We start from the raw sequence: 26,243 nt of genomic DNA on the forward strand, positions 1-26,243 counted from the left end.
AACCGTAGCCTTCTCTTGCAATACTACTACTAGCCTCTTGTTTTATTGTTTTAGTTTTATTATTCCTGTGTCTTTTGGATATGCATCTTTAAATATTTGTTGTTGTTGTTGATTATTTTTTTTTGTTTTTTTTTTTTTGTTGTTGTTTTTTTTTAATTTTATTTATTTATTTTTCCCCCAAAGCCCCAGTAGATAGTTGTATGTCATAGTTGCACATTCTTCTAGTTGCTGTATGTGGGACGCGGCCTCAGCATGGCCGGAGAAGCAGTGCGTCTGTGCGCGCCCGGGATCCGAACCCGGGCTGCCTGCATCAGAGCGCACGCACTCAACCGCTAAGCCACGGGGCCGGCCCTGATTCTTTTTTTTTTTGGATGAAATTGAAATATACTTAAAAGTTGTGGGAAATCATTTGACATTTGTGATTGTCATTTTCCTCATCTGTCAAATGAGAATATTTACTGAGAGGATTTATCGAGTTGGTGTCTAAAATTTTTGGACTTTTATCTATATTGTATTGCTTAGCAAACTTTATTCAGAAATTGCTGTACACACAATTATCGTTGCACAAGAGCCTCATTAGAAGTTGTTCATTTGGAGACAACAAAGCATTATCATATCACACTAGGAAAGGAGTTAGATGGCAAAATAGCACTCCATTGATGCAAGAGGCCTCCCAGGTGAATTCTAGGATTTGACTCCCTAGTGCTTTATCTTTCAATAAACAAGAGCCATTTTTTTCCTTTAAAGAGTTATCATGTCCCTTTCCTGAGATTTTAAATTAATATCCTATGCCACACCATTTAATTAAAGTCATTTTGCTAATTGTGTTTCTTTAGACTTTTATTTGCAAATAGCCTGTCAGATCCTTAGAACAGGTACCATGTTCTAAGTTCCCTTCTGAGTCTAGCAGAATAAGGGGATATCTTGGACCCTTAATCACTGGTTACAATGAGAGTTATAGTAAGAAATGTAACCAGTGTAGGACCTACAAATATCTGTCTCTATTCCCTGAATAAAGAGTTACGGGTTAATTGGAGATGTTTGCATGATGAAGAGGTTGTCTAACCTACTACGACTGATGGAAGATTTCTTGCTTATAGAATCCCTAAGGTGGGTGCATGGATTTTATAATGGTTAAACAAAATCAAAAACAAAAACCAAACAGAGCATCTTAGAGAAACTCAATAGAGATTTGAGATCTCTGGATACTCAAATTTGATCAATCTAATTAACAGAGAAGTGATGTAATTTTTGTATGCTCCAGAAGCAGGAAGCAAAAGGGGCACATTGATGTAAATAAAGACTGAAAATCTCACAACTGTTTTATGGGATATTATTTTGTTAGCAATTCAACCAAAACCTCTATGTCCTTATTTATAAGGCAGCATGCAATCACATGAGCAGTAGTAAACTAGTCCATAGAAATTCTAAATTTATTTAATGAGCAAACCATAAAATCCTCAGAAAATATGCAATGCAACCATCCAAGGTGTATACTATACTCCAAAGTCAGCCAAGTACCCATGATATAAGGAATATTCTCTCTTTCTCTCTCTCTGGTTTCTCTCTCTCTCTCTCTCTCTCTCTCTCTCTATATATATATATACTATACACACACACACACACACACACACACAGATATATACAGTTATGCACCACATGATGTTTTGGTCAATGACACACCACATATACAATGGTGGTCCCATAAGATTAGTACCATGTAGTCTAGCTGTGTAGTAGGTTATACCATCTAGGTTTGTCTAAGTACACTCTATGATGTTTGCACAATCACAAAATCACCTAATGACACATTTCTCGGAACATATCCTGTCGTTAAGAGATGCATGACTGTATAATATATTATTTTTCATATATATAAATTTTATTATAAAGGTTGTTATGAGTATCAAATAAGCCATGAGAAATTAAACTATGAAATGCTTTATAGATATATTATTATTCTTAATAATTAGGAGGTTTCAGCCAATTGAAACAAAAGTCACTTTACACATTCTCTTATTCTTATGGTTAGAAATAGTTGAACTCAAGTCTGTTGCCTGTCGTCTACACTCAATCTTGATGAGCCTTGTTTCCTCAGCACTAACTTCAACTTACCAATGGTTCTACCACAAACAACCTACCAGTCATCAGTCTTCCACCCCACTTCCCTACCTCACTATCTCCATCACTACTCATAAAGTTATAGAATTTTAGAAGTGGGAGGGACAGGAAAAGTCATCTAGTCCAATGCATTTTACTCATGAGAAAACAGACCCAAAGATCTAAGTGACTTTTTCAAGACCACCCAGATATATAGCATGGGCACTTAGACTTGGACCCAGGTTTGGCACTTTAGTCTAGTGCTTTTCCCTTTGATCATCCTATAATCTGACCTCTCTTATCCTCTATTCCATGCTCAGTTACCTCAACATTGGAATTCTATAAAACCTCAATTTCCTGCTTAACTCTGGCAAATTTCCAAAATTTCTTCCTTCACTTGTTCAACTTCCCTAACTGTCCAGTATTCTGGGAAAAATAAAAGAGCTAGAGCAGAACTATTTTCCATCAATATTTCAAAGAAAGGTTAATAGCATATATAAGAGGAAGGAGATTGTTTATTGAGCCCACACTAGATGCCAGGCACAGTGCTAAGTGTTTTCACATTACCTCATTCGACCGTCACAACAACTCTGGAAGATCGATATTATTATATCCGTTTCAATAATAGAAAACAAAGACTCAGATTTTTTATCAGACTTGTCCAGATGCTCCATTATTAGTAAGCATTGGCAATGAGGTCAAACCTAGTTCCACCTGACTTCATAGCTCGTGTTCTCTCATAAAAACATGCTACCTAAAGCAGCCCCTTTGGATAGGAAACAACCAGTTGGTTATTCACTGAGTGACAGCTGTGGAAGATACAATAGAAAATGGGACATGACCTCTGTCATCAGGTAATTTATAATGGATTTGAAAACCCAGAATTATGATACAAGAAAATGTTTAATATTAAATCATGTTTTGTTCACAAACGCATTAGGAGTTAAGAAAAGAGTGTTTAATATGGGCTGAGTGTCATATTAGGGAAGACAGGGCTAGAATTGGACCTTGAAGAATATAAAGAATTAAAATGAGGTGATTTGAGTCAGAACACTCTGTAATGTGGAAAACAGTGAATTTTTCCCCCATATGTAAACATGTAAACCTTTGTGTGGTACAGTGACAAGGCAGTTCTGGTGGGGCTGACAGTGGCTGACTAGGAAATAATGGACAACAAGATGTATAGGAAGAATGGCATCATATGGGGAGTCTTGAAAACCAGTTAAGAGTGGTGAACCACAAATACAGACAACAGATACTTTAGCAAGGTGAAAGCATACTGAGTGCAGAGTACTGGAAATATTTTAATAGTAGCTAGAGGATTAAAAAAGAGATACCTTGAAAGAAGAAATAATGGGTCTTCGTATCCAATTGCATATAAGGAATAAAGGAAAAGTAAGTAAAAATAGCTTAAGATTTCTATCTTTGGAGCTGGAATGCCACCATTAGAGGTAAGACAAGACTGAAGTGAGATTGTTAGGACTTTCAATAAGCTAGGAAAGATGATCTTTCAGCTGTCACATATTGTGTTTAAAATTATCTTTGATCAATGATCTATAACAGTTGGAAATATAGGACTGGAGCATAGCTTATAGCACAAAAATAGATAAGTTCTAGAGTTGCTGAGTATATAAAAACATTGAGTGAAAAACATAGCCTTACGAGGCATAAGAAGAGAAGTCGAGAAAAGGAGGCAGAGATGGAGTGATTGGAAAGACCAAGGAACAATCAGGAAAAAAAAAATCAATATCACAGGTGCCAAAGATGAAGAAAATCTCAAGAATCTGTTGGGTGTGTTACTGAGTCAAGTAATGGGGTGAAGTTGAGGTCATTTATTGGGGTGCACCTGTGTGCAACTCTCTGCCCAGTATTCCTGTTCCTCCTTCATGCTCCGCCACCTGCATGATTCCTCAGGACTGCCATGTTTTCACATGATTCTACCCTCTGCCATGGCCGATTAAACCAGAGGTGAGAATCTGACTCTGGCTGTACCAAGCAGAGTCCTATCATGAGAGTCTTTGAACTGGAACTGAAAAAGAGATCCAGTCCTTCTCCAGTGCAGAGGTTAGAAGACGTAAAACCAGTGAGCTATGGCTGAGCGTGTTTCCTGACCTAGAGACAAAAGATGCAGTGAATGTTTAGGTTACATCCAAACCCTTGGTTAAAGCATTTCCTGAAGCTCAACTACAAAATTACCCTTTACATGGTTTGGTAGTTCATCTTTTCTTTCCATTCCACGAGTCAGTCTTTTTTTTAACCCTTAAACTAGTTTGAGTTTGTTTCTGTCTTGTGCCCAAAAGGAAGGAATGATTAATAAACTATGTAAATCCTTTTCTTACTTCTTCATTCATTTCAATTTCTTCACGTGGATTTAGGAAGCAATGTACATGTCAGCACACACACAGATTCCTGCTCTAGTAATTTGAACCAAAAGTATGGCTAAATTACAAATGCATTTTTACCAACTATTTCTTCTCTTGTGTGAATATTGCTGAAGCATTTTATTAGGTAATTTGCTTTGAAACAACTATGCCCTCTTTTGTACAGAAATCAATCTTTGTGTATTTCCTTCAATGGTCATGATTTCTTCAGAGGCTGGGTGTAATAAAACTGCATATTTGTGGAGCCAGAATTAGATCTCGTGGTTTCTGTAGACTATATTTCCAGTAAGAATGACAAAGATTTTAACGCATTTACAACTGGTAAAACACCATGATCAATCAGCATGGACGTTGGTCTAAACAGTCAGCAACCATACCAGTTGAATTTTAGACCTTATTATTGAGATTCCCTGTAATATTCTTTTAGATGTTTCTTCCTATGAAGAAAGAGGATATAATTTTAGGGTTCAACATAGCACAGATGGATTTCCTCTTTGGTCTGTCTTCCCCATCCCTGCCAAAGGAAATAAGCAAACTTCAAATGAACTTACCAGGTTTCCTACAGTCAACACACTGCTAAACTGACCAGTCATTGGGTAGTGTTCCATGGCCATAAAGAGGGTATTTAAGACAATGCAAATAGTGATGGCAAGATCAACAAATGGATCCATAACAATTAAATTCACAAGATGTTTTACTTTCAACCATGCATCACAGCAGTCCCAGATCAAGAACATATTGGCAAATCTATACCAGCATGGTGGACACTTCTGTCTAGATTCTTCAAGTTCTGGGGGAACAATAAAGAGGAAGAGTGGTAAATAACAATAAAAATGAATTATTATTGCTATAGATTATATATTATTTGATAAAATCGATGCTTCTACTTGAGGATGGAAGTTCATATTACTTAGCTTAAACTTGAGAGGACAATCTCATTAAATAGTTTCACAAAATGTTCATTAAAAAGGTCATGTAAATAGACTTTCTCCTTTAATTAAATGCACAAAATAAACACTTTGAATTTAATATTTTGCTTTGAACTAACTTCATTATCTAATAACTAGATAATGGTTGATTAAATCTCTATATTCTCTTTATCCAAACAGAATTTTAAAATAAGCTTTACAGAAATATTAAATGTGTCAAACAATTATTGTTTCTTTTGAAAGTACCTTAAGAACACTGTCTAAAGCTGTGATCCTTATTAATATGTGTGACCCATTCTCTCCTCTGATTGTCTCTACATCAGCATTGATATTGCACACCATGAGAATGTAGTATGTCCTTCTTTTTAGTATAGATTCAGATTTAGTATAGAATCTTCTGTTATTCATATTTACTCATATCTTTCAGAATTTTAGCCTATTATATAAAAAAGTTACTAGAAATTTTAATGAAACCTATTACAAAATAATTATTATCTGACTGTTCAGATCTCCCATACACCAATAGGACAAGAGACAAATTGTGATTGATGTATCACAAAGAACATATGTTAGATATGACTTATATAATTGACTTATAAAATTGAAGTACTGATGCAATACTAATTGCAGTACCAAACTTCAGGCAGTGGGGACTTATTTAATGAATGAACAAAGGAGTAATAGTTGCTGCCCATTCCTGTGTGTCAAAATCAACAAACATTTGTGTCAGCTGTCCTTTGGAGGAGTGTATTGGTTTCTGTATGTGTGGAAGATGGAGGAGAGATCTTTTTCAGGGTCCCTGTTGAAGTGGAGCACAGGTTTTGATTTGTTCAACTCATTCATATGCCTCACCCAACCCCATCACCACTTCCATGCCTGGAGAACACACCAAAGCTTGAAAGAGATGTTTCCTTATTCTTCTACATACCAAGACTTAAAAAGGGAAGTATCTACTTTAATTGCTTAAGGATAATATAACATAAGGATAAATCCTCACTGATATCAAATATCAAGTGGTAAAATATCACACTGCAAATAAGATAAGGACCCAAGGCAAAAAGAGATAAAGACAATATTAGTTTTTGTAATTAATGTGATAATAATGTATTACACATGTCATCTACTTAGGTCTATTATACAGTTCTGATCTTGGGTAATTGACTTTGAAATTTTATGGGAAGAAGGAATAGTTCCACAAAGCATATGACCATAGAAAGCTGACTATCCCATGGTCTACTTCTTACCCTCCATTGTGTTGGTCAGGATACTGGCTATGCTCACGGCTCTTTGCCTTCCAGAGGAATCCTCTAGCATCTCCATTGAAATCTGGTAAGAACTTAGCCTTCTCTTTCTGACTTCCGTTTCAGTGGTGGTGCCCTGCAAACCAAATACTGATGGCTCAAACCACCCTTTTCAATGAATAATACAACACCACATAGCATTTATTTGGCAAATCATGCTACATGCAATTTTTCCAGGTAACAATTTTTAAGTAATAATAAAATATTGAGTTTATTGTTAAGCTATAAACATTTAAAAAATTATTGCAGGTGATACCCTTTAACAAGAATTCACCAGTGGGATACAATCGTATAGGGCAATTATGTTGCAGAAATATTTTAATTAACCTGTTGGAATTTTCCAGGAAAATTTTCATAAGCATGCTAAAGTCAAAAATTTTTTCATTTCAATCAAATGCAAATTATTTTTCAGCTTATCTCAATGATTAATAATCAGATCAATCATCCCCCAAAACAAATAATAGGATTATATAGTTCCAACGTTGAATTATTTTCTTTGAGGCTACATTGACGATATTGACATATATGGGCCAATTTTTCTCATGCACAAACACAGATGTACAATGAAATGTGTGTGCTTTCCTGAGACTTCTTTAATTACTTCTATATGCTATCCTATAAGAAATCAAAATAATTTAGAGTCATTTTAATAGACATCCAAACATTTTAGAGTCTCTGTAATATTGACAGTTATAATAATAGGCAGAAAACTGCCTATTATCAATATATTGGTCATTTCAATGTTTAATTTTAAGTATATGAAATTTCCAGGATACGAATAGATAACTATACAATTCTGGGTGAACATATATCTATAATAATGATTTGGCCACCAAAGTGCCCATTATTTTGTGTTGATATCTCTACAGAATTTGCAGGTGTGTGTTTCATCCCAGACTCTAAAAACTGAGCTCTTTTAACCTAAAGCATCTGAAAACTAATGGTCCCATACAATTCAATGGGTTCTAAAGATTCTATTGTTTCCCATTAATAAATCATATATTATTTTTAAGGACTTTCATTTTGGGGAAGCAGGATGGTCTAACAGGCTAAATTGCCCAGGCCTTGATTATTTCAAATTGGTGTAAAATGTCAGCAGTAGCTAACTGATTATCTATTATCACCTCTGGCAGAAGTCCAGAAAGTGAGGTTAGAGCTGATGGTCCACCCACCAAGGAAACCACACCATTGCAATCCACAGTGCTGTGCATCTTCCCATTTGCTGGAAGCCCTGGCACCATCCTGGATGACATACTGGCCTGACTAACGTTACTGTTGCGTCGCTCTCCATGTCTGTGTGGCACAAACAGTGAATCTCTCCTGCTCTCGCTGTCTTCAAATGTGCTGTGCTCATCATCAGCAAAGTCATTTTCAGAACCAACGTCCTTTGCCCGACCTCTGAAGCTGAAAATGCTCGTTTTGCTATTGCGTCGTGGGGAAAACAGGGAGCCACGGATACTTAACAGAGACTGAGGAGAGAGCAAGGGAGAAAGGAATTGGACAATTATTTAATAAAAGTCTTAATACAGCAGAATCTATTTGCTTTTGGGTTAGAATAGTTTTGATCTTAAACACAGGTAACAAAATTTAAAGAGAATAAATATATTTTGGTATTTTTATTAAAGACCACAATGCAAATTAAAATATAAAGAGTGTTTTTCTGATTAATAAACCTGCTTTGCAATTTACTAAGTGCACAACCACTTCATTTAACCTTCACTCTAGTATTGTGAAGTGGATTTGGTTATCATAATTTTGTTATAGGTGCGGAACCTGATGCTGGAGAGGATAAATTATTCTTTTTGGTGGAAGTGGTGGTTAAACAACTGGTAGGTGGTTTTCACCACTAAACGCCATGATCTGAAGGGCAGGCAAGTTGGAAAATAAGTTCTGGCTCAAGTGAGACTGTTCCCTCACATTTAAAATATTTTAACCAAATATTTTACTTCTCGATAATGATTTAGAAACAAAACCGTTATCTCTCTGTTCTCTTCTTTTAGATTCTAAAACAAAATTAGTTTACTCTTTTTCTGGACTTGTTTGTCTCTATCCACGTGGGAATAAAAGTCACGAAACTTACCTATGATGCCGTCTTTCCAAATTTGCTAACAATTTTCCAAATGGCTACAAATGATTCACCTTATTTGAGAGAATGTGTATCATAACAAACACAACAGAGAATTCTTAAACTGCTATATAAATTACTATTCTTATTTAAAATTTAACACTAGCTTAGGGCCGGCCCCGTGGCTTAGCGGTTAAGTGCGTGCGCGCTCCGCTACTGGCTGCCCGGTTCGGATCCCTGGCGCGCACCGACACACGGCTTCTCTGGCCATGCTGAGGCTGAGTCCCACATACAGCAACTAGAAGGATCTGCAACTATGACATACAACTATCTGCTGGGGCTTTGGGGGAAAAAAAAAAAGGAGGAGGATAGGCAATAGATGTTAGCTCAGAGACGGTCTTCCTCAGCAAAAAGGGGAGGATTAGCATGCATGTTAGCTCAGGGCTGATCTTTCTCACAAAAAAAAAGAAAAAAAAAATTTAATTAAAATTTAACACTAGCTTAAAATAGCAAGACATATATACATGACTTTACCAAAGAGGGTGATATAGAAGGCAGCTTATCCTTCTGATCGCACTTTAATTTTATTAAAAAGAACTGGATGATTCAAGAACTTTTTTTATTATATATATTCACAAATAAATCAAGTAAACAGTTTCTGATACTGGCAAATGAGGATTTAGCATGAAGTCCCTTCTTTCACTTTTTGGATGGATTTTAAACCAGCGGCACCAAATCATTCTGTGTTTATTCTAGCCTTGGTGATAGTTTTAAAAAACATCTGTATTGAGTCTGCAGAATCTCTGTTTACTCCCCTCGTCATTAACAATGACATTTCTCGTTGCTTCCCTGCTTCATCTCTCATGACCTCTCCTACGTTTCTTCGTAGAAGGGTAATACATACATACATACATACATACACATGCATATGCATACATAACCATATGCCAACAGTCAACACACCTGGACCTTCCCTTTCTTCCTCCAAGCTTCAGTCTAAACCAAATAAACTAATTTTAGTGGGAAAAAAATAAGAAAGACAGACTCTATCAAATTTATTTTTGGTCCCTCTGCCTAATTAGGTCATGCTGATTTTCTTAGGCCCCATTTTTAGCTTTATTTTTCTGGCTTTTCCCACACTGCAAAGCACAAGAATAATCTTTGTTGCCCTCTGTCTCAGTGATGTTCTGGAAAGACGTTATTCATTAAGGAAAGTGCTGTTGCTTTGGATTTGGTTAGAATAGTCACAGGAGCTACTGGCTATCCAGCTTGTCCAACCTGAGACTGTCTAGGTGACACTCAGTTCGTGCAGCAGGTCTGGCTACCCAATGTCAGACAGCAGTTAGACTGGTTTTCCACCCATCAACGTGATCAAGAAATGAGACTTTGTGAAGACATTAATTCAGCCCCAAGTAATAATGTTAATGTTTTTAATCTCCTCAGACTTAATTTATCAATATGATATTGGTTACGTCCAGACTTGTGTTTTGAAACTTTAGTGTGTATTTTTAGGTCTCAGCTTTTTGGAATTGGGATTCAGTAAGTAGAGGGTAGGACTCTGGAATCTGAATATTCAGCACGCATTCCAGGTGATACTAATACAGATGGACTTCAGCCTACACTCAGAGGAATACTGTGTTTTACGTTAATCCCTAGGATGGTTCAATGTAATCATCTTAATACACCTATGTTCAGAGACTGTCTTTGGAAACTGAAATCTGTCTACATGATATTTGTTGGGAGTATGTGGTATGTGTGTACGTCCATAATGTATCTGGTACATGCCTTTAATTTGCATGGTTTTATGTCTGGGTGTTTTCAAAGGCGTTCCAGATCTTTGAGTTTGTTTGAAACTTCTATTCACTCTTTGGAAAGTATAATAATGGGTGTGAGCACAGCTTTCAAGGCAACAGAGACTGAAAAAGAAGATAACAAAAATAGTATTCAGGGAAAAGAAACCAAAAATAACACACTAGAAGATGCAGCAGAGTGGAGGGAATACCCACAGCTGTGGTAGCCTTTTCTCTAGGGAAAACAAGCTTTTATGCTTTAGGGACCAAAAGCCCATTTTTCTCTGTCTCAGTCATGCCAAAACACAAATCCCAGGTATCTTTTTTTTTCTTTTTGCCTTTTTTTTTTGCCTTCTTGTTCCAAGAAGGTAAATATGAATTCTTTTTCTTAATTTTCAATAACAAAAGGGAAAATAGACAAAATTAGGTCTGTAAGACAGAATCCTGCATATAGGGATTGAACTCGAAGTGGATTGGGCAAAGTCCAGATGGATGATGATGCAAGGAATTTGAAGATTTCTAGCTGAAACACGTAAAGTGAGTTAAATGTATATACCTTATCGATGTCTTCAATAAGTCAACAACTACACGTGGTTCTAGCTACAAAGCTTCTACTTTAAAATAAATTGTCCCAGTGTGTCCAAACAAGACAGATAAAATCTCTGGGAGGATTCACTTTCCATTGTACACCTTTAAATACTTTTTCATTTTGTACTATGTACATGTATTATTTATTTAAAAATAAAATAATGCAATAAATGTAAAATAACATTTAAAATTTATGTTAGTAGAGAGCAGGTTACCCATAATTTATGGTTTCTCTGCCTTGATATTTTCAGAAGATACATTTGTTTTGAACAGTATGTCCTGTCCATCTTTTGCTTCCTGTCCCCACTACCTTCACTGGTTCTCTTTTCCTATCAGAGTCCTTGTTTGTTCACACAGCCAGAAATTGTAAATTTCTTCTGTTTTTTTTTTTTTGGTGAGGAAGATTGGCCTGAGCTAACATCTGTTGCCAATCTTCCTATTTTTGCTTGAGGAAGATTGTCCCTGAGCTAATATCTGTGCCAGTCTTCCTCTATTTTGTATGTGGGACACCGCCACAGCATGGCTTGATGAGTGGTGTGTAGGTCCACACCTGGGATCTGAACCAGCGAACCCCAGGCCGCTGAAGCAGAGTACGCGAACTTAACTACTAGGCCAGCCCCCAACTTCTGGTATATTTTTGCTTGTCAGTTGTGTTAATGCTTTCTGCCTGTTTTTACTGGGATATGTAAATATCAATGTTAATGGGCTATTTCTTTTACTTTTGAAGGATCTACCGTCTATCTATCCATCTACCCACCCACTTATTTACCTATCTTGCTATCTCTCTATCTACAAATATAGAATGAACTGCATATAATATGTGTATACTGATTCTGTTTTTAGTATTTAAACTCTGGCCGTCAACTCACTTTCCTCTGCTATTGGTTCTCCATGGTTCACTCAACGCAGGCCTCCCAGCTGCTCCTGGAGCATTCCAGGCACACTGTCACATCAGCGCCTTACACTCGCTCTTCCCTGAGCCTGCAGTGCTCTTCTCCGAGATAGCCTCTGGCCTCACTGCCTCTAAATCTTTGCTGAAATATCTCCTTTATGGTGAGGCCTTCCCAAACTAAAATTTTTACCTCCCGTTGGTGTTCCTGATCCCCTTTTCCTGCTTTATTTGTTTTTTCCCATAGCACTTAGCACCTTCTAACATAGTCCATAACTTATTTATTTTGTTTATTGTCTGTCTCCTCCTGTAGTATAAAGTTTCCTAAGGTCAGTGAACTGTATCTTTTTTGTTCCTTGAGGAATTTTCAGCATCTAGAACTATTTCTGCCACATAGTAGGTGATCAATAAATACTTGTTGATTTACTAATTAATCCACAAGTTTTTATTTGAGCACAGTGATGAAACAATGACGGAAATAATACTATTTTCAAAAACACACAAATATGTTCATGTAAATATTGCTACTATGCATATACATTTGTGAGTAATTGAAACTACTCAAAAGTTTTTAGTTTCCCTCATTTGGAATTCATTCACCCACTTGAACTTAAGAAGAGCTTTACTATTTGTCACATAAGTTTTCTATATATTGCTTAATTTCCCACAACTCTTTAAGGTAGACATTATTACCCCATTTTACAGAAATCTTACAAAGTACAAGTGACTCGACCAAAGTCACAGAACTAATTTGGAGTTGAGATAGGAACACAAGCTTTTGTGACATCAATCATTATGCTATCATGTCAAATCCTCCTAATCCTCATGACTCCAAATAGTCTTAATAATGCTAAAATATCAAGAGTGACAGTTTAAGCCAAAAAAATCTGGTCCGAGAAACTAACTTGCTTTACAGAGCTTCAAGTTAATCCCAAATGTGTTATACTGATTTAATACCATACTTTATGTCTGTATAATGCAAGATAGTAATTGGATCTCTTGACACTGGCATTATCTGTAGGAAAATGGTTTTTATCTTACAACTTTTTGTGTGTGCATATCTATTTTGTCTTAATATGAGAATTCAAGTTTTAGGTTATTAATATAGAGTTTGTTTCTTTTAAAACATTTTGTTTACATATTCAATATAAATTATAAAATAAACACCCATTGATAACTTACATATGCCCTTTCCTCCCAATCAAGAGCTAATACTGTACTTAATTTTGTGTTTATCACTCTAATTTTTTTTTTAAGTTTTTGTTCTTTATAAGAAGGCTATCAGGCATCTTGGTTGATGTACAGTTTTTTGCTTTAGCTTAATTTTATAGAGTGTCTCTCAAAGCGTTATCTTCAGAGTATAATTCTGACTCAGATTAATATGATTAGAAGAGTTAATAATTCACAGCACATGAAATTCTAATGGAACCAAATAGTGTTCAAAGCCATACTGTACTTATCCCAGATTTCATAACTATTTACTCTTTATATTATGCAACCAATAAAACTTAACAAAGAGTTGAAACTATTTTCCCTCTTTGACTTGAAAATATGCTGAAGAATTGGGTAGTTGGCCTTAAATCAGAGAAGATACAGATTATTTCAGTTTAGTTCTCTTCAAGAGCATTTAGGTCATAATTTCATTCTAATGTATCATAGCATGACACCATATCAGCATATGGAGACTCACAACAGTAGAGTTCTCACATCAAAAGATAAAGGCAAAATCCAGACATTTCTTTTCAAAATTCATATGGATGTTGCAATCACAACCTCAGACAATAAAGGCAGAAACCCATATGCAAAGAAGATAAATTCATTTGAGGTCTCAAAATGGAAAATGTAAACAAGAGATTGCAAAACCGTCTCACTGAAAAGAAAAGTCTGATGGGTTTCACCTTCCCCCTACCAAAAAAAAGGCAGATTAAGAAATGTCTTCTCACAATAGTGCAATGTTTAAAGCTGATGACCTTAAATTAAAAGTTATTAATGGTTTAATAAAAGTCCCTTTTAAAGGCACAAATTTATAATACAAATTTAAATAACTATATTAAGCATTAGTTCCCTGTCCCTCATTTAAATCAGATGTTACAAAAAATATATCAAACAAAATACAGCAGTTACAAAGCAATAGCAGTGACAAGACAAACTGGAGCACTTAGTAGAAAACCATACCTGATGGGGGGAGTAGAATTTCTTGTCACTGGTCAGTCGGTTTCCATCCATGGAGAAAAGGAAGCTTCTTCTTTTGACGCTGTCTTCAGATTCAGATTTGGGAAACCTGTCTCCCTCTCCTTTGTTTCCTTCAAGATGCTCCCTCTGTCTTCTTTTCTTCCTTCGGTTCCTCCACTCCTTAGCACTTTTGGAGCTTAACTTTGATGCTTCGGAAGAACTTTCCAAAAGCTCTCCTAACCCACCTATTCCACTGAAATCTCTTGAAGCGGCTGATGCTGCTGCAACTGCCTGTTTAAAACAAAGCCAGGCACGATTTAGAACACGGAACTTTGAAAACAGTTGACTATGGTGCAAACGTTGTCCTCTAAGACTAGTAACTATATACGAAAATTCTGGCTTCTGATCATGGCATTGTGTTTTACTACAAGACAGTTTACCTAATAATGACATAATTTTAAACAGTAGAGAGCAATATGCTAGCCTATGCATTAAGGCAAGAAGAGTCTGGTTTGGCACATCTCCCAGAGAGTGTTTTTTTTAATTAAACTGTTGAGATTAGCTTCATTTCAGAAGCCAATTGCTCTCTTAAAGTATATTCTACACTTTGAAAGCAAATGTTCTCTTGGTAGTGGTTGCTGGTGTGATTACTATCCCAATTCCATCCATAGGCTTGTTCCTCCCATATATGATTGTGAACAACTGAGTGGTACTTTTTCCCTCTAAATCTAGGACAAAAGACTTTTTCTTTTCTTTTTCTGTGAATTCAAAGCATTTTAAGTTTCTACTACTTTACCTTTGGATAGAAGTAGTGGGAATATATTGGCTAGTTTATCCCCCTCTTTCATTTGAATTACATTTAGTACTATAGTTCACATCCCTGGGGTCACGTTAATCCCAGATATTAACATGATTAATTTATTACACAGCACTTTTAGTTTTAAATTTTTAAATGCTTATAAATTATTTATTATTATTATAAATAATAACAAATGATTAACATATCAATCAATAAGTACCTAAAATAATCATTCAAGGGATTGTGAGAACTTTTTCAAATATTTTCTATCCATATTTCAGCACTAAGTATACATAAGCATTTTGAATTTCTGTACCTACTACAGAAACACAGCCAGCTCTGAGGTGAAACATGGCAAATGTTTTGTATTTTCATTAATATGAAGAGTATTTTTAGACTGGAAATTATCTAACTACGACTAGAGAGGATATGAAACAACAATATAGTGCATATCAAAGCTGAGTTCTCATGTATATTCCTGTTTTTAAACATATCACAGAAATGGAAATGATTGAATTATGAGGATGTTGGCTCAACTCTTTACATATGTTATTTCTGAATGCAAACAACTCTAACTTATCTACCATTTTATTCTATTTTCTCCACTATGCTATAAGCTAGATAGGAATATGTTTTTGTGCACATTCCCTCGTATGCAACTGACATAAAAAGGTTTCAGTAAATGTTTGGTGAATAAAGATGAAAAAAGGCATCATGCTGTCCGTGATTTCAGACACTGGGTTGGGAGTGGGGGAAGAACAAGACATAGTTAGACTTGCATTTTCAAGATCTCATAAAAGACTATGTGTCAGAATGGTCTATATAAGAGAGACGTATTTTAGGAAAGAATGAAGATGAAACCCATTTATAACGCTTTGACAGCACGTTGTGCTTTCTGTTTCTTCCTTCCTGAGAAGGAGCAAACCCTCCTAAGTAGTTTCCATTTCTGAATCTCGTCTTAACTAAAATTTTAAAAAAAGATTTAGACCTAACGGTGCTGTGATACAAATTCTCTAGGATTAATTTGACCCCAGGGATGGGAACCATAGTACTACATAGAGTACTAAATATATGTGTTGGGCTAAGCAACACATAAAATGTAACACAGATATTTGTTTATATTGAATACTGATGGTGCTCAGGGCAAGCTGCCCCAGGAAGCACCACTCTGGTATGCGGATTATTTCGAGCTGAAGACAATAAGGACATTTGACCTCCCCCACTAACTGCCTAAAGAATCTGACATGGTGGCTCATTCCTGGAACAGATCTTCTATCATGATGGCTATAAAGATAATGTAAAATAGATGTTACAATGGGAGGGGCACCAAGCCCCTTTTACCAAAAAACTCTATCTCTCCCTGACCACATTATCTATAGACGACCCTGAAAAGAATTGTCCTCCTGCCCTCTGAAGTCCCAGGCCACTACCCACCCCCAACACGCTCCTCGCCTTTAGCTGCAATACTTAAGCAAGCAGCTTAGACAGAGGGACGAGTTGCTCATTTCTGAGTTTCTCCCATGTATACATGTTATTAAACTTGGTATTATTTTCTCCTGCTAACCTGTCTTGTTGATTATTTGGCCAGCCAGAAGAACCTTAAGGGAAAGGGCAGAGGGAGATTCTCCCTCTTCCCCCGACAATACTATATTCATTAAAGAAACGCAGATCTAAGACTCTATATAAGACAATGCCCAGCATTTAAATGAAACATTAATTCAGAATTTGGATATTTATAGAATTGTATATAGTCAGATAGCCAGATTTTTTAATTGAATTCTTGATCATCAATATCACTCCTAATATCATTAATGATGAAAGATAAGAAATATTAAGAGCCCTTTATAAAATGAATAAGTTTAATAATATAAATATGTGTAAAGAAAAGTGAATAAATGAAGCACTTATCTGTAGCAAGTTAAATATAGTTGCATAGTGCTTGATACATAAGAGATACCACTTGTTAAAAGAACGAATATACATATATTCCTTTTTATCCAAATAAAGTCCTTAATTCTCCACTCCACTTTGTATAGACAGAAACATGCAACACACAGTGCCAATCATGTATTGACTTGTTTCCTTTGTTAGAAACAAAGGAAGCGGTGGTAGTATTCCCTTGCCATAATACTGAAACTCGTGTTCATTTAAATCACTTCCGGAATTTGTTTTGCATAAGCCACGATTTCCCTACCTATTCTAGGTAACAGTTCGAATAGCTCAAAACCAAAACAGATTTCTAAGACAACAATGGTAACCTCCGACACAACACATTTTCTGTGTCACTCATCAACTCAAATCTGTCACTTGTTCCACTTCCAGTGATTTGCCGATTCCCTTAAAGGCAGATGTTTCCTGTCACCTCCCATGTCTGTGTACCTGTTTATACCCGGCTCTGTGACATGGCCAACGTCCTGCTTACTTAGACTGTGTTACTTTCACAACCAGCTTGCTGAATTCCTCTTGTAACAAATAACAAATATGTGCTTAATATTTACACAAGGAATAACATTTTATTCTTCATATAATATTTCTGTGTGATTCAAAATAGGCTCTATAACTCATTGTATCTGTATATCCTTTAAAAATAGAACCATATGACTACATGTGTTTATCCTTCATTTTAAACATAAAATCCAGTTACAAAATCCTGTTCAAAACCACAAGACATCAACTATACCTGTTTTGATTCTACTCCTAATTATACCGGATCTCTGAAATGCCACTATTTCTGATTTTTCCCAAAGCTTACTCATAAATTCTTCGTATCAGACCAATATACCCTGCTATGGGATATGTTATGCTGGACACTATTGGACATTTAAAGATCACAAATTAAATGCCAAACACAGTTATGATGATCTAGGACAAAATATTTGTTTCTTTGTCAGGTTTTGTCTTTCTCTATCTTTTAAAGTTGCACTTGATTTGTGAGTCCATTGAGCTGCATGTGTCATTTTTTTCATATCTAAACAATGGCTAGCACTAGCAGGTCCCTCAATACATATTAAATAAAAATGGAAGTGATGCTAGGCTTCATGAAGCCATTGACTAGATAGTTGCTTTTGAAGAGTCACAGGCGGTTAGCAAGACTCCAGTTACACTGGAGCATCATAGGTGGACTAAGTTTCCCTCTCCCTCTCTGCCTCCAATCCCCTCCTCTGCTTCAACATTGTCTATTTACTGGTCATTGTTACCTGTGTTGTCAATAAGGAACTAAAGTTGGTTTGGTCCTGTGTCATCCCGGTCGGTATTAAAACACTGGGATCATTACCCTGAGATCAGTTTAAATTTTTGTGTGTATGAGGATAAAGTTGAATCAAATAATGATTTGATCGCTGGAATCCAATAACTGACCTTTAAGTGAAAAAAACTGACATCTTTTAGCTGACCTAATTAGGATAGAGATAATTAGGTTCTTTAAACTTCTATTAGACATACGGCACTTTTACTTCTAAATTAAATAGATTATACTCTTTTAATTGATGCCATATTTTACCCTAAAGTGGCTGAATTTCAGAACACATTCTTACTCCTGCACTGTGTGTCTGTGTAGTATTTTCAATCCCATTGCTTTGTCTATTTTTATAAATGATAATAAAATAATCCAATACTTTAAATTACAATTATACAGAATCCATAAATATTATTTCCTATAACATTTACTTAAAACTTTGAAATAAAGAAATTCTTTGCCCTATAAATAGCTATTTTATTTCATTATCTTACAAATGTGTTTTATTTATGGTTACCTGAGATAAACTCTTAAATACTTGAAATATAGCAAAACTTTCTGGCAAACATAACATATATTTTATAAGATTTTCAAGTATCTCCAAATTTATTAATAGCTTTCCTTATAAAATCAATAAAATACAACCACGTTATTTACTCTGTACCCAATGGTAAAATGAAAATAGCAAAGCCAGCATGTTTAATGCTAAGTATATGGTTATACTTATATAGCCAGCTAGGTAACCAGCTAAGCAATTCATTGTCAAATCCCTGTCTCACCAAAAAATGCCTCAAAAAAGGAGCTAATGCTATATGTTGTGCATCTTCAGAGTAACTCATCTTTCAGAATTATTAAAAACTTAACTTTTGAACCTACAAATTTTAAGGATATACTATCATTCAAATAATGCTTCAAATATATGGAATCATCCATCAGAAAAAAACACTCACTATGGATCAAAAGTCACAATGTATGAAAATTGTTTGGACTTCTGCTTCTGGCCAAGATATAGTAACAGGGATCAGATTTGCTCTCCTTCCTCAAATAATCAACGAAACAGACAAAATACATGTAACAATGGTTTTGAAGACACTGCATGAATGGAGTATTGGATACAATATTCAGAAGAACCTTCAATCAGTAGTAGGGAATAATTGGCCTTAGACTAAATGCCACTCTCGTTCTACCTAATGAATCTTCCAAGATTTGAAGATGCAAAAGAATCAAACTGTTTATATGTAATATAACTATGTCCTCAAACGAGGATTGATAATAATAATAGTAATAATAATAACAGTAATAATAATAAAGCTTTGCTTATTTTCACTCAGTACCTGAGCTTCTTCCTGTTGCTTTTTAAGCTGTTCGAGCATCTGCTGAAATTCGGCCTCTTTCTGTTCTGCCTCTTCCAGGGTGGCCTGATTCTGTTCCTCATAGGCCATGGCTACTACTGCCAGGATCAAATTCACCAAATAAAAAGAGCCCAAGAAAATCACCAGGACAAAAAATATCATGTATGTTTTTCCAGCAGCACGTAACGTCTGGGGGAAAAAGGAATAATTTCATCAGTATTTTATATATTGTTCCCAAATAAAGATCTGATTACCATAGTTAGATAGTCAGGAGATGAATGCTTTTTAGCATCCAACGTATTTTGACCAAGATTTTTTTGGTGTTAACATGCACACACACACGCGCGCACATGCACACACACAAATAATAATTAAATTATCTGAGGCTTGACTGTAGTGTCATTTGATATAAACACACATTTCAAATTAGTATATATTGGAACACTGCTAAAATGCTTTTCTTCAAGTCCATAATGCATGGCAATATTACAAATGAGAACACTCCTTAAATCCTTCAATGGAGTTCCACTTTTATGGCAGCCTACTCTTCAAACCATCTAGAGATAACATCTTTTTTTCCTCCTCTTCTAGCCCCAATTAACTGTAAATTTAATTTGAAATTTTTATGTAATTGATTTTTTAAAATATTTTCCCTTTTTTTTTTATATCCACAACTAGATTATAAACTTAAAGTCATGAACATTCTTTGCATTCTCCATAGCCCCTAACAAAATGTCTTTCATGTAAGAAGCTCTCAATATACATGTACTGGCTGAATGAACAATTGGGATCCTAGGCACACTTATTTTATACTGGACTCCTCTGTATTCTAGACTGTCATAAGCAAGTATCCATACTTGCTTCATTTCATATATGTTCATAAAATTAAATCCCATGCATGTTAATTTGAACCTTGCTGCTACAGTCTGAATGCTTGTGTCCTCCCAAAATTCATATGTTGAAGTTCTAATGCCCAGTGTGATGGTATTAGAAGGTTAGGCCTTTGGAAGATGCTTAGGTCATCAGGTTGGGCTCTTATAAAAAGAGCCTCCAGAGAGATCTCTAACCCCTTTCACCAGGTGATGATACAGCAAGAAGGCATTAGCTTATGAACCAGTGAGAGGGCTCTTGCCAGAATCCAACCATGCTGGTGTCTTGATCTTGGACTTCCCAGCCTCCAGAACTGTGAGCAATAAATTTCTGTTATTTATAAGCTACCCAGTCTGTGGTATTTTGTTATAGCAGATCAAATGGACTTAGACACTTACCAACTGGTAAAGGTTCTCCCAGTAGTCTTGAGTCATAAGTCGAAATAGAGACAAGAAAGCCCAGCTAAAAGTGTCAAAGCTTGTGTAGCCATAGTTGGGGTTTCGACCAGCCTTCACACAAATGTATCCTTCTGGACACTGGCTATAAGAGAGAGAAATGGAGCTAGGGTCAGCATAGCAATTACAGCTATTTCAGTCAATGTTGATTTATAGGAATTGTCAAAACCCAGAGTTTCTGTCTGTGATGAATTTTCTTGCCTTCAATTCCAGAGCACTTGAGGCAATTGCTCACAGTGAAACTGTTATTGCTGAAACTTATTAGGAAAACCAACAGAAAACTTAGGTGCAAAGGAGTCAGATTTCTAGACATTTAGACTGGCAAAGAGGCAGCAACCACACACTTTTGCATCTGACACCATTGATATCCTGCTCTTTACAAAGTGGCAAGAATCAGTGATTTAAAAAGGAAAAGCCAGAAAACAGCCAAAGGGTAGGGAACCGCTTAATGAGCTACTTCAATAGCTACTTCTGTAGAATTTTCTAAAATAAAATTTATATTCTAGAACAATTTTGGACTTACAGAAAAATTGCAAAGAGAGTACAGAGACTTCTCATATATCCCATGCCCAGTTTCCCCTATTCTTAACATCTTATGTTGGTATGGTACATTTCAATCAATATTGATATATTATTATTAACCAAAGTCCATACTTTATTCAGATTTCCTCAGTTTTCCCCCCAATATCCTTTTTCTGTTCCAGGATCCCATCCAGGATACCACATTACATTTAGTCATCATGTATCCTTGGGCTCCTCTTGACTGTGACAGTTTCTCAGACTTTCCTTGTTTTTGATGACCTTAACAGTTTTGAGCAGTACTGCTCAGGTATTTTGAAGAATGTCCTTTAAATGGGATTTGTCTGATGTTTTTCCCATGATTAGGTTGGGGTTGTGGATTTTTGGGAGGAAGACCACAGAGGTAAAGTATCATTGTCATCACATCCTACCAAGGGTACATACTCTCAATATGGCTTATCACTCTTGGTGTTAACTTGCATCACCTGACTTGAGGTAGTGTTTGTCAGGTGTCTCCGCTGTAAATTTAGTCTTTTTTTCCCCCTCTTTTTCCATACTGCACTCTTTGGAATAAAGTCACTATGTGCAGCCCACACATAAGAAGTGGGGAGTTATAATCCACCTTCTTAAGAGCAGAGTATGTACATAAATTATTTGCAATTCTTTTGCATGAGAGATTTGTATATTATCTCTCATTTATCTATTTAATCATTTATTTATATGAGTATGTACTCATGGATATTTATTTTGTAATTTGAATTATAATCCAATTATATTTTATTTATTTTCTTGCTCAAATTGTACCAGTTTTGGCCACTGGAAGCTTTTTAAGTTGACTCTTGTAGCTCTTGGCATAACCCCGTGGCTGTGTTTGTTTGTTTGTTTGTTTAGCACTTTCTTACTCTCTGGCACTACAAGATGCTCCAGGCTCATCTTTTATATTTCCTGCCCCAGTCCTAGAGTCAGCCATTTCTCCAAGGAGCCCTTGTTCTTCTACTGGAGAATGGTATTAGAAACCAAGATCTGGGTGCTAACTGTGCTTGTTGCTAAGGCGGTGTCATTGCTTCCAGGCTCTCAGCTGACAGAGCTGAGATATGTACACATATATCAGATCTCTGTTTCTAATAGCACACGTATGTTTCTACATATAACTGTCTGTGCCTAGATTAACCTAAACATGAGGTCATACTCATGTCTATGACTCTATTTCATTACCACAGGATCATTCTAGACTCCTCCCTTTGCTTATCTACACCTCACTCCAAAAGTGAGTTACCTGGCTTCTGTCATCTGTCACCCATATACTTAATTACTCAGTACCAGTACAGGGCATAGTTGTTTCAGGATTGTTAACCTATACTACCATGGGAAACAACTTTATCAACTAGAACACAGTTCTTTTTGCCTTTAGTCTTACAGACTCCACTCATTTCCAAAGTTACTTAGATTAGCGCCTATTCCGCCACCTCCTTCAGTGAGGTTATTTTATACATTTTAAATATATTTAGATACGTTTGTCACAGTCTATATTTTAACCTGGCATCCCCAACCTCACAAATAGTTTTTTAAAAATTTGCATACACTATTCACTCTTTGTGCTGTAAAGTTCTATGATTTGGACAAATGCTTAATGTTCACCATCACAGAATCATGCAGAATAGATTCTCCACCTTAAAAAATACCCTGTGCTTCGCCTAGTCAACCCCGTACCCTGAACCCCTGGAAAATACTGATCTTTTTATCATGTCTATTATGGATCTTTTCCAGAATGTCATGTAATTGGATTGTACAGAATGTAGCTTTTTCAGATTGGCTTTTTTTTCACATATTAATATGTCTTTAAGGTTCATCAATTCTTTTTATGGCTTGATAGCTCATTTCTTTTTAACACTAAATAATATTTCATTGTATGTGTGTACCACAGTTTATTTATCCCTTCACCTGTTGAAGGACATCTTGATTGCTTCTAGTTTTTTGTGATTTGGCTGCTATGAACATTGATATGCAAGTTTTTGTGTGGACATAAATTTTCAAGTTAATTGGCTAAGTACCTAGTAGAGCAATTGCTGGATTGTATGGTAAGACAGTGTTTATTTTGTAAGAAACTGCTAAATTGTTTTCCAAAGTGGCTGTACTATTTTGCATTCCCACCAGCAACGAATGAGAATTCTTGTTGTTTTGCATCCTCACCAGCAGTTGGTTTTTGTCAGTTTTTTTGCATTTTAGCCATTCTAATAGGTATATAGTGATAAGTCATTGTTGTTTAAATTTTCATTTCCCTAATGACAAATGATGTTTAGTGTCTTTATATATCCATATTAGCCATCTGTATATATTCTTTTGTAGGATGTCTGTTCACATTGTTGCCCATTTTTAAATTGGCAAATAATTTTTAAATTATTTGTTTTCATATTGTTGAGTTTTAAGAGTGCTTTGTATATTTTGGACACAAGTGCCTTATCAGATATGTGTTTTGCAAATATTTTCTCCAAATCTGTGGCTTGTCTTTTCATTCCTTTTACAGTGTCTTTGCAGAGCAGAAGTTTTTAATTTTAATAAAGTTCAATTTATCAATTTTTTCTTTCATGGATTATGCTATTGGTGTTATATTTAAAAACTCATAACCAAATCCAAAATCATGTAGATTTTATCTTATGTTTTCTTAAAGAAGTTTTATAGTTGTGTATTTTACATTTACATTAGTTGACTATATTTGTATGGGTCTAATTTTTTGGCTTTCTGTTCTGTTTCATTGATCTATATATCTATTCTTTCCCCAATACCATACTGTCTTGATTACTGAAGCCTTATAGGAAGCCTTGAAATTGGGTAGATTTCTTTAGAATTTTATTTGACATTTAACAATAGAGTAGCTATCAATTTTACCATGTAAATTACCTAACCCATAGTAGGTACTCAATAAAGGGAAGTAATTATTATGGTTTAATTAGGATAAGGTATGCATTAATCAACCTTATCCAAAATTTTATCTAGGCTTTTACATTAACCATAATAATAAAAAATAATAGCCAACATGCAATAAATGCTTATGATGAATCAGGTGCTGTCCAAGTGCTTTGCGTATTAATTAATCACCATAACAACCCTAAGAGAGAGACAATATTACTCTCTCCATTTTAGAAATAAATAAATTGAGATACAGAGAGCTTAGGACACTTTTCTAACGTCAAAGAGTTTGTAAATGGTGGAGTGAGGATTTGAACCCAGGTATATATGAAGTCTAGAACATATGCTCTTATTCACTACAGTCTCCTAACAAAGGTTGGGGAAACTATCAGGAAATAAAATTTCCCCAAAGCTCCATCTTTATGACTGGTATATGTTTTCAATAATTCTCTTAGATCTTTGTGGCCACACCAGTTTTCCATTTTCTAGGATGACTCAAGATACATTCTGTGTAGATTCTGCATTCTAAGAGTCACTTACTATTGCTATCTCTTGGCTTCTAAAAAATTCACTCTCTATTCTGACTTAAAATTAATTTATGATACTCTTGGGAAAATATGTTAAGTATGAGAGACTAGCAGGATGACAAAGATATTATAATATCTCTTATTGTAGAATGTGACCAAAAAGAAGTGTTAAGTACGCAGACTGAGATTTGGACATGCCTTTGACATACATCTGCCCCTTGGCTTCTTTGCACACAGGATTTCATGCTATTTCAAAAATACCTGAGTCTCTCAAAGCAGTTTCTCAGTTGGGCTTGACCCTGAAGATGATGTTATATTCTGGATCTTTTCCAGCCACAGCAAAACTCATCCCATCAACACATACCTACACCAGTCATAATGTGTCCATCTTGTATTTTCCTTCTCTGTATTTCTTAAATGGCTCTGATGGGTTTACAGAAAAGACAGATTATAGGCCTTCACACTTTGGAACAATAATTCAGGTACATCTTAACTGTGAAATTCTGGAGCAAAGGTCTTCATTCAAAGGGATGATCTTAATGGCTGTGAGTTTAGAACTGATAGCAACCCAGTAACACAGAGAAGATACTTCCTAGGTAGGCAGCACTCTTTATCACATAAATATAAGGCTACCCTTGTATATTTTTTTCCTATCCTCTTTTTTTCCAAAGTGCTCTACATCTTTTAAAAAAAAAATTGTTCCTTACCCTGCATCTGAGCCATTTCCACACAGTAAAGGGTCTTTTTGTCCATCCAAAACATAAAAGTGACCTGTTAATATAAAGAATAAACTATTTTATTTCATATCAATCCTGCTGACATTAGGAATAAATGAGAGTTTGACTATCTCAGTTATTTCCAAAGTGGACACCAATAAAGTATTTTACAAAGATGGCTTCACACCCACAGCTTCAACTATTTATAGTTGAAAACTCATTCAGCAACACTATGGTTAACAATGTAGCAATATTTCTTACTGTCCTCTTCAATGTAATCCTTCCAGTTAAATGTGCTCATTGTTACATTAACAAATGTCCCATTTGAATCTATTGTGCCATTAAAGTAGGAAGTGGTGTTGGTTTCAAAAGCAGAATTGCTTGGGGGCCATTGCAAGCATTTATTCCGCAGGTTGCCCATGAACAGCTGCAGACCAATTAGAGCAAACACACTCAGACAGAACACAGTCAAGATCATGACGTCAGAAAGCTTCTTCACAGACTGGATCAGGGCCCCCACAATGGTCTTTAACCCTGAGGAGAGAGAACGATAGGTCAGCTGAGGAAGAGTGCTATAAGCCACAGCGTCTTCTTAATAGTGACACACATTCTCTTTCCCCACCAACAATTGCTTGGCTGTTTAGACAC

At 35.7% G+C, this 26,243-nt stretch overlaps 1 protein-coding gene across 7 annotated transcripts in view; it reads right to left on the reverse strand.

Moving 5' to 3' along the window:
- The window catches only part of LOC101388071 (sodium channel protein type 3 subunit alpha), an 80,777-nt gene that overhangs the window by 41,308 nt on the left and 13,226 nt on the right, over positions 1-26,243 (reverse strand). For 2 of the 7 annotated variants that reach the window (XM_087435313.1, XM_087435314.1), the window contains exons 6-13: positions 25,857-26,129; positions 25,587-25,650; positions 20,870-21,011; positions 19,584-19,790; positions 14,219-14,506; positions 7,980-8,180; positions 6,655-6,787; positions 5,033-5,271 (exon numbers count right to left, since the gene is read on the reverse strand). In XM_087435313.1, the coding sequence (XP_087291439.1) occupies positions 5,033-5,271; positions 6,655-6,787; positions 7,980-8,180; positions 14,219-14,506; positions 19,584-19,790; positions 20,870-21,011; positions 25,587-25,650; positions 25,857-26,129 (1,547 nt within the window). Of the gene's footprint in view, positions 1-5,032; positions 5,272-6,654; positions 6,788-7,835; positions 8,181-14,218; positions 14,507-19,576; positions 19,791-20,869; positions 21,012-25,586; positions 25,651-25,856; positions 26,130-26,243 lie in introns of all 7 variants that reach the window. The other 5 variants (XM_087435310.1, XM_087435311.1, XM_087435308.1 and 2 more) reach the window with 3 other exon arrangements.

This window comes from Ceratotherium simum, chromosome 9, assembly GCF_057802395.1.
Source record: "Ceratotherium simum simum isolate JZ-2026a chromosome 9, ASM5780239v1, whole genome shotgun sequence".
Lineage (NCBI taxonomy): Eukaryota > Metazoa > Chordata > Mammalia > Perissodactyla > Rhinocerotidae > Ceratotherium > Ceratotherium simum.